We start from the raw sequence: 10,237 nt of genomic DNA, 5'->3' as shown, positions 1-10,237 counted from the left end.
CAGGGGCCTGCCGCGCTCCGCAGCAGCCCGCCGCGTCCCACGCTAGCAGGGACCCAGCTTCCTATTCACCAACTACGCTGTTGACGCCACTCATTCGCAACAGCTACCGTAAAACGCGTTATTTACGCTATAGACGCAAGGCCTGAAACGGGAGAGAGAAAGGAGCGCTTGGCTGCGTAGCGTTTATTCACGGAGCAGGGCGTACGCAAACAGCCGGTTGCTGTGGCAACCGGAGCGCGGGCGCGAAAGGCGTTGGAAGGCGCTGAGGCAGCGGGGGGGGGGAGATGGGGGCCTTACATTGTGTGGTCTGGGACGGAGGGCCTTTCGTTATTTAGAATTTTGGCTTATTCTTAAGAGAGAGAAGCTGTTGTTAGGTAGGGTTGTGTTTTTTTTTTTTTTTTCTTCACCGTGCAGCTGCTTTTTTTTTTTTTTTTTTTTTTTTTTTTTTTTTTTTGTAGCTGAGCAGTTTTCAGTATTCAAGGCGACGCGTTTCTGTCAGCGGCCCCGTTCCCTCACCGAGGAAGGCGGCAGTCGCCGGTCCTTTCAGACAGACGTTAACGAATTGCTTTTTTATTCTACGGTATTCAGTAGAAAAAAATCAACCTAAATAAGAAGATTCATCTGACGAACCATTCTAGCCTCTTTCATAGCTTTCTAACAACGAGCATGTACTAAAATTGCACTCTTAGGAGTCAGAACTGCATTCAGTCAGCCGTTGTTTTGGTTCGTTAGCTGTCCTGTCACCAGGTACAGTCACTTTGGAGTATTTTTAGTGATAAGGGGTATCTTTCCCAGGGAAATTAGGGATGGCGAGCACTCGTATCTCAGTGCAGCTTCCCCCAGATATAGACCCCACAAAAGCGCCTATTGCATTTGGAAGGAGGGCCCTTCCTAAACTGAACGAGGAGATCCAATCTCCCGAGCTGCTGACTCAGCAGCGGGCATTGATGGCACTCTGTGATTTGGTCCATGACCCAGAAAAAGTCTACCAGGCAATACAAATAGGTAAGTGGTCTGGTATCGGAAGCTTTGACATGGTGGTGATGGCTGAGGGGAGGGACACTTTACTCTTGTGCCCTATTTTTTTCCTTGCGATATCTTTGATGACAGAAAAAAGCCATGAAAATTTTGGGGGTTTGATCTCTTACTTGTTTTACTTTAAAAGGTAAAGCATGTTATAATACCATCTAACAGCTATTTTAAGAGTATACTCACTTTAGAATTTATCAGATGCTCACTACAGGGTCTATTACTCCCCAAATACAAAAGTAGTGCAGAATCACTGAGCCTTTTTTCTTGTTGTCTTGCTAAATTTTATGATAGATCAAATAAAATAGAAAAAATATTCAGAAAGGGGAAAAAAGTTTTTAGTTATTGTGGAGCAGAGAAAAATTGGTACCCCTCCTCCTTTCCCCCACCCCCAGGTGGTTTGCAGCATTATTCAACACAAAATTAAGTCAATGGGAACTTTCTTCTATCCTCACTAGCTGTCAAATCGCCAGTTATTTGGGGGTAGTTATATACATTTTAATATTAAGATCATTGAGGATTGATGGCATGGCATTTTGACAGTAGGTCTTTAAGTTTCTGCTGTACTTGTAGTGCGACATTGAGAGTTTCACCTGCAGGACAACATGAAATTTCTGATTGCTTGCACTTAAATTGTGAGGTAAAAACAAGTGTTGCTCTTTTAAACTAATGCTGAAGGTAAGAAATACTAAAATCAACTACTGTGTCTCAAAGGATTCGTGGAGAACCTGAAGAATTTGCTACTGCATCATGACAGTACTGTACGACAAAAAACAACAGAAATCTTCTGTATAATGGCAATGCATAATGTCGGCAGGTAGGTATAATTCCAGAATTTACTGAATATTGCGGGATGCAATAAAGTTTCTGTAAGAAATAAAAACAGAATTTCTAATTTTTTTGAAAGATAAGTGCAATGTAAATAAGAGTATTCAATTAACGTTATGCATCTAGTAAATATTTGAGATGTATCTTGCATAGTTAAATCTGTCTTCCAATGCTTGTAGGCAAGGGTTGATACAAAAGGGAGTAATACCTGCCCTCGCTGAGCTCATGGATGATCCAGTAGATATCTGTCGGAAGAACGCACACCAAGTTTTTGAAATGATGGCAAAGTTACATGAAGGTAGGGGATTAATCTGTAATTGATTATGTAAATCAGCAAAGGAGATAGGTAGGTGAATTTAAGTTTTTCTTTTCCAGATTTATTTTACCAGTCAATTGCACTGTGCATTCCACAGATTGTCTATTAATGTCTCTGAGCCCATGCTTGTAGGCAGTGTTTCTTAAATGTACTCTTTGATAATGCTTTTAGGTGGTAAATTAAATAAAAAAGACAAAAAAAAATTGGGGATGATTCAGGGAACACTGAAGTTTGTATTTTCCAATATTTTATTCAAATACTGTTTGCCCTTCAGTACCAAAAGCTAGATAATACAGTTAAATGGCTTGAATTGGTAAGATAAAAAATATGATAAATATCACTTAACTTCAAGATGCCAAATTGAGCTAGTCATCCTATACTCCCTGCACAGCAGGAGACAAATCAGCATCTCCAGGGCCAAAAGATTTGACCTATCATAAGTGGTGAGCTTAAGATTACATAAATGGACATCAACAGAGCAGAATTCATTTCCAGTGAGATAAACAGAAGCTAGGTTGATTACATCAGGGTCAGGTGTCTTGTTTTTAAATGCTTCATGCATAGATAAAGGAATTTAAGCTGAGAGTGTATAACTCACCACAAGAATAGGCCATTGTACATGATTATTTTTACCACATACATAGCTTATAGTTTTCTAAATCTTTTGTACACTAGTGGAATTTATGCAGATTTGTTACTTTTATATCCAGATTCTACAGATTCTAAATCTTAGTCTCAAACCTTACTATTCTGGTTGATGGAAATGTTTGTAAATCAGTAGAAGTTACTAAGCATTCATCCATACAGGTTATTACTGCATAATTCAGTTGTAAGCCTTATTGTTCATTCCCTGTTGTCCTGAACTTTCTGCATAGCTCTAACCTTTAGACTACTAGATATCTAGCCACATCTAATGTAGGAGCTTACCACTTGTCTCCTTTTACTGGTGAAAATTTCAGATGTGTGCACAATGTAGAATTTAGAAATTTCACTGTTTGGGAACTGCTGTACAAAAGATTTTTAGATACGAATTTGAGACAAAAATGCAAAGAACAGCTAACGTTCTATGTAAACACCTGCTCACCTTTAGGTTCTTGGACTTAATGGAAAAAGGTTACATTTTAAATGTCCTTTCCAATAAAGTTTAGTAGTTTTATGCTGGCTTTTTGAATGCACTCTGCTGATTTGAGCTGAACGTCTATGGGATGCAAGCTGAAATTTTTATAGCTGGTAGTTGATACTCATTTTAGCAACAGCAAGGGATAAAGAATCATAAACTAATATTTGATCTTTAATCTGTTCTCTAAGTCCACTATTGCAAGTGTATACTAGCAATATTTAAATGCTTACTCTTAGATTTTCAAAAATCTTTTTTTCTTTAGACTAGTATTTCAATTTGAAGCTAGTAAAGTTAAAGACATTCAACACACATTGTAGCATATTTCTAAGTATTTCAATTGCAGCCACTTCAGAATTCAATCTGGACAGAGTGGGAAGACTTTTTTTTTTTTAATCCTTTTAAGGATTTACTTTTAATATTTCAATGGAAGTTGAAGGTATTTTAAAGCTTACCTACTTTTATCTATTCTAAAATCTACTATACTTATTATTATATGGAACTATTCATTAAAGATGTCTCAGAATACATTTTTAGCTAATAATTTGATAGTTATCACTTGTCTGAAAGTTTTGGCAGCAATAACAATAACTAGTTTCAGTTCACACTCTGCTGGAATTTTTAAAAGGTAAGATAATGTAGCGTTTCAGACATTAGTATTAATTTAAAGGTTGCAATATAATAGCAGAGTCCTGTTTGAAAATAATAGTCTTTTATGGGGAGACTGCCAGATCAAGCAATTTTTAAGAACAAGGGTTACATAGAAAGTATTTTATTAAAACCATCATTTCTGTTTAGAGATGTATTGTAGCAGTAAGCAATATTCGCTCGTGGTGGTGCCAAAACATAAAACATTGCTTATTAATAATTCTACAGAAATCAATATTTTGTCCAAAGTAGAGGATACATAATGGAGCACCATGCTGCTGCTTAGGGATCAAGAAAAGGTCTACTACCCTTGTTCCATCTGTATCCCTGCAGACATCTGAATATTTCTGCTTAGTTCAGGAGCCACTGACAGGAACTGTCATGGCTATAAAGCACCAGGTTGGTGATAAGGGGGAAAATAAAAGATAATACTGTACAAGGAGGGATCAGGTTGCCTCCTGGAGTGAAAGGATTATCAATCCTGGTGCACTGAGAACTCAGCAAAAGCTGAGAGCCAGCTGCAGCTCTCTCCCCCCTCAGGACATTGCCTTTGGTTGAATGCAAAGGATTCACAGCAGATGAGGTGAGCAGAAGCCTCTGCCACTAAAAGAGCAGCTTCCAAATCCAGTCCCAGTTTAGTACAAGTTGCTTATACAGTTCTGAAGGGCAGATCATTTTCAGTGAGCTTTCTCATGAGCTAAGGCTGATGGCTGTTTCCCTGTTTTGCCTTTCCCACTTCAGGTACTGGTGGCAGATAAGAAGCAGGTTTTTCAAATCAAGTGATCAATAACACAAACCTGTATGAGGGAAGTAGCAAAGAGTAGTTAGTAGTATGAGGAGAAAAAAAAGTATTTAACAAATTTTTGAATTAGTTATTTGGTAAGTTCTGTGCATCAGTGCCTTCATTAAAGTTTCCTTCTAACTGTAAGTAATGAGAGTTGTTACTCTATTAGAAAAAGGTATCTTTGTTTAGAATACATTTATTTTCCTTCATTAATCCTCAGCATTTAGCATAATCCTGATGTATTTGCAGTGCTCATGTACTGCATGTTTATGTGGGCCAATTTATCCCCTATATCCTCCCCACCCCCTTCTATTTATGAAGAAATTTAAAGTGGATGTAGAGGAACTATTTACATCTGTGACGCAGGCAGAACTTTATCTTCTGATCCTGTACTCAAGTCTCTCACCAAATATGATACTGCTCACATTCTCTTTACACTTGAATTATTGCCTTTTTACGTGAAATTCTCTTCCAAAGCTTAGTTTCTTCAGCTGTGAAATGATTGGAAGTTTTGACTATTTACTCTGTCAACTTCTGTGCTACTAAAAGCCTTCAAGACACATTCAGAATATAAGTCCTTGCCTAGATTAAGTTAGTCTTGCATAGCATTCTCCAGACCAAGTTCTTATACAATATACTTCGACATTTTTGGAGGGGAAAATAGGAAAAAAAACTGCACTTCTCAGCCTGTCAGCTACATACAGTCTGTAAAATGAGTGGTGTAGATGATAAGCTAGCATGTTGTGTTTGAAAGCATCTCTGATCAGTTACTCTCTACTGGAGATGTTGTTCTGAGGCATGTATTCTTGTTTAGCTAGAAAATATAGAATGTATGCATATGCCTGTATTTTGTACATTAAAAATGTACATGCCTGTGTTTAAGGGGTGGAATATAATTCCTTGAGCAGAATTTTTATTATGGGGTGAAATCACCTACAGATGGTTTCTTACACAAAAAACAGAAACGTGTTTAAATTGCTTCCTGTGCTATGAGGCAATTTGAGGAGTTATCAGGGAGAACAGCAAATATTTTCCGATAGGTAATAAGAGTCGTTATTTCTTTATCTGTGCAATATGTCAAATGAATTGCCTCTGCCTGGTAATTCAGCCATCTTCAGCCAGTCTAGAAGCCATCTGGCTTCCTCTCTTTGTATTTACTTCTACACTCACATCTAGGAAGTCTTGTAGCAGCTGGAGGAAGTTAGCAACTAATAAAGCATTCCTCAGCTAAATTTCTGATGCTTCCTACAGCAGAGGAAATTTCCAGAGCCAAAAGTCAGTATGCTCCATAGTAGCTGAAAAGGAACATAAGCTGTACATGCATTTGGCATGGAGTAAATTTGTTTTTGTTTACTGGAAGGTGGTCAATGACTCCAGCTAGCTCTGTGCCAGGCCACCTGGTCTTTCTCCAGATAGGAGTAATTTAGGAAAATGTGGTTATTTTAAGTGAATCCACTTACAGACTACTTATGATTCCTAAATTTAAAAATGTATAGCAGCACCCTCCAATAACAGTGAAATTGTTAAACACCAAAGAATAGAGAAGTACACTAAGACTGGGAAAACACTGAGGGGTAGGGTAGTATTTCCCAAGGAAAGAACAACTTAATGGCAAGAAATAATGGACAGAAAAAAGACAAAAATAAGATACATGTATGTATTCAATAGAGGATGAAAGAAGCAGCAGAACCAGCAGCAACAGAAAATGAAGAACACAGGCGACGAAAGATTACTAGAAAAACTTTCACTCTTTGTAAAAACAGTTAGTTGAGATTTAGCATTGAGTGTTATGCAATGAGTGACCTGGGGAATAACAAAAACAAACAAACAACTGTGGAAAAAAAAAAGTTATCTTTTGCTCAAGGTGTATTTAATAGTGGAAAAGTTTAATAATTCCTAGCTATGATCTTTTTGTTTTTAAGTGTACTTAACCCTTCCAGGCAGAGATTGAGGTGGGTTGGATGATACAGTGGATTTTTAAAGCTTGTTGGAGCATCCATTTGGGAAGAGCCCAATAGATTAACACTTCTATTTTACTGACCCTCACTGTCTCCACGATCCCACCTTTGTAAAATTATAACCAACCAAATCTGTGGATAAGGACTGTTTAAGGATACCTTTTTAACTTCGAAACCTGTTTTGTTGCATGGAATGCAAATGATAGAAGGACAGATGGCATTCATATTGCAGCAGATGGAACATCTCTTCTGTGAATGTCATCGTTGCCCAGGTGAAGTGAAATCCCAGCTGTATTAATACTTTTTTCAGGTGGCAGTGCACTGCATCACTGATAAACCTGAGAACTGAGGATATAGATGCAAATTTAATTGCATCATTTATCTAGGTGAAAGACTGAGAGCCAAAGGATTTCATTTCAGCACCTGTTCAGTGTACAGACTTTTTATTTTTCAACCTTCCTATACCTCAATTTTTTCTTACATAATGGAAAAAATATTTTTTTGTGTAAAACAGTTTAACATCTTGAATTCTTCAAATAGAAAACAGTAATCAACTCAGAACATCAAAATCAAAAACATCATAGGAATTAAATTATTAGAAAGTTAATAGCTAGCCATTGCTGTTCAGAGAACGTGATTAAATGAATTGATTATTTAACTTATTTACTACTTTATTCATCCCCATTCCTATGTTTTTCTTAAACTAAATAGGAACATAACATGCACTGCTTCACTTTTTCTTTTCCCTCCCCAAATAATCTTCATTTAATGATAAATTAAGGACTGACTCTTTTTCTTTAGGAAACATCTTTAGTCCTTCGACAAAATATCCTAGGTTCTCAACTTGTTGTAGGTTGCCTGTGGTACTAATGTTGTAAGGACCTTCTCAACTGAATAAAGATTTTTATACAGAAAAGATCTCTTACCCTCCTCAAAGTTAACTACACTTCAGGTTTTGCTTTTCTTACTAAGCTTTCTTATCTTGAAGACATGCCCTAACAAAGGCCAGCATTTTCTTGTTTTTTCTTTCATCACTCCAAAGCGACCACAGTACCGCACAAGCCAGAGGTGAAGGAGACATACCATCCCATAGTCCAAACATTGAGAAAAGGAAGTCCACACTCATTTTATACCTTTTTCACAATTATCTAATGATAGTATATTACACTATAGAAAGCAATTTATACTAGGAACACCACATGAGATCTCAAGTACTTTAACAGTAAACCAATATTAAGGGATTCTAGACTGGCTCTGTGGATTGTACTATCAATTATCATAATTAGCTTTTAGTAAACTCACCAAGTCAAGCAGCCTGACTACAAACACCACAAGCAGGTAATAGCACCTCCTCATTTCCACTAAGAGCTAAATATTCCCTGCCTGACATACCAAACCAAAAGGTTTGGTTTTATACCCCTGAGGTGCAGCCTCATTGGCTCATTTACTTCTGTCCTTCAGGTGTAACTGTTACCAGGGTATGCTTAAAGGAGCTGTATGACTTCAGTACAGGGATAAAATACCTCATTACAAAATCAAATGGATTTTTCCCATTACTGATTACATCTGGACTGAAGACTTTGCAAGTCTTAACCCATGACTTGAGACTCTGAGAACCTTTTTGGTTCCAGTTGCATTCTCTAGTAAGGTTGAAAATGATTACTGCTTGAACCACTGCCTTCAAGTGAATTGTAGTTCTCTTGGCAGTCACAGCTCACCACTAACATAATACTTCATGTCACTTAAAAAAAACCTACTTTGAATTTAGATATCCTCAAACAGTTGAAAAGGAGGATTCTTAAATACAACATGAGAAAGGTTAGGACTTTTTGTTGTGTTTTGTAGAAATGCTGAGAAACAAAGAAATGAAACTATCCAGGCACTGTAAAGTACTTTCAGCTGGTCTCAGAAACCATTAGTGGGGTGAAGGTTTTAAATCAAATTCTGTTTAAACTCCAGGGATATTATTTGCCTAGCACCTTCTAACAAGTGAAGTTAAGCGAATAAAACAAGAAGCCTCCTATAAGAATGATATGCTGTTTCTACAAGAGTTGCAAATTTTCTTACACCCAGACCTTTAAAGATTGCAGTTAGAGGATGTTCTTAAAGAACCTTGTTGATGGAGAATCTGAATTGATGGAGTTTTTAGGAGAACTTCGGTGAAAAACCATCAGTGACCTTATATAAGCACTTTAAAACAAAGTTTTTAAGGGCACAAAAAAAACCCACACAAATACTTCTATGTTTTAAAGCCTATCTTTCAAAAGCATGTGCCAGATGGAAGTTCATATTGGTATTTGGAGACATACAGAGTTCAGTAATACAAAAATGTGGACTTATCATATTTTTCACTTTTTAAATAGAGGTTTAGGAGACCAACTTCATGGACTATTCAAAAATTTATATGCTTATACCTAGACTACTTCTAAGCCCAGAGATTGTGAAAATCATCAGTGCAAAGTGTGTGCTTGTGTAAGGTAATATATGGGTAAGCTTCAGAAGTTTCTTTCCTGTAGCTTCATCTTAATCTTGATCCATGGCTTCTCTCCTAAAATTGCTACTGTCTCCTGAAAGTATCCAACAAGAACAACATGCAGTCAGAATTTGTAAAGATACTAAATGGAAGACATCCCCTAAAACTTTCTGAGTTGCTCAGAATTGAAATTTGCTGAATGTTTGTGAATGAACTGAAGGAAACATTCTAGAGCAAATTAACAAAACTCAGCAGTCTGTCATAGAGGAATCAAAGGTTTGCAAATGTTATCCAATTAAGGAACAGCTGTATAATAACATTAAGTAATGAACACACTATAGACAAGTTTGGTATCGTTTGAATTATTTATTTTTTAAGTGGACAATTTAATTGTTGATGTTATTAACCATTTTGTTTTAAGTTTCTTGGAGCCCTTGGCTGAGATTTCTTGCACTAATCATAGTACATAGGGGGAACAAAAGTAGAAGGATATTTTCCAGTGTGCATGTGTGTCTGTGTCTCTGTGTACGTATGTGCTTTACAATTATCAAACATATATTTACACACCAACTTTACACTGAAGTCTTTAAGAAGTCTTTTCTATGGCAGGGGAAAGAATCAACTGACCAAAGACTTGGGTCTATATGATCCATTTGAGATTTTCCAGTATAGTCCCACAGAGCTTCTTATGCATTCAAACCTTTGCCAGAATGTTACTCCATCCAGTAGTGTTTCTTTATGAGATGAAACCTGGAGCTGAGGAATGCATCTCTTCAGTTTTCTTGACTTCACTAAACTGTAAATAATTTAAATTATTAAATTGAAATATCAAGACATTTAGTTATTGTTCATATCGCTCATCTTTAACCTTCTAATAATACATCACATTTTAAAATAATTAAAAACCCAACAGAAGAAGACTTTGGAGGCTATATACTACACCATATATAGTCACCATGGCTCCTGCTTCTTGGGAAATCTCTTACAATAGTACGATTCCCAGAAGTTATTTGGAGCAGTGAAACAGAATTGTCCGTTGGCAACTTTCACATTCAGCAGTCCAGACACTACAACAATAATTTAA

At 36.9% G+C, this 10,237-nt stretch overlaps 1 protein-coding gene across 1 annotated transcript in view; it reads left to right on the top strand.

Annotated features, from left to right (window-relative positions):
- Window positions 1-806: 806 nt before the first annotated feature.
- The window catches only part of RSPH14 (radial spoke head 14 homolog), a gene marked incomplete at its 5' end in the record, with an annotated part of 93,606 nt that continues 84,175 nt past the window's right edge, over window positions 807-10,237 (top strand). The window contains 3 exons of the mRNA XM_082774434.1: window positions 807-1,005; window positions 1,744-1,846; window positions 2,037-2,155. Of these exons, the coding sequence (XP_082630560.1) occupies window positions 807-1,005; window positions 1,744-1,846; window positions 2,037-2,155 (421 nt within the window). The remainder of the gene's footprint in view (window positions 1,006-1,743; window positions 1,847-2,036; window positions 2,156-10,237) is intronic.

Source organism: Aythya marila, assembly GCF_965140915.1.
Source record: "Aythya marila genome assembly, chromosome: 17".
NCBI classification, from domain to species: Eukaryota; Metazoa; Chordata; class Aves; order Anseriformes; family Anatidae; genus Aythya; species Aythya marila.
This window is presented reverse-complemented; position numbering and strand designations above follow the sequence as displayed.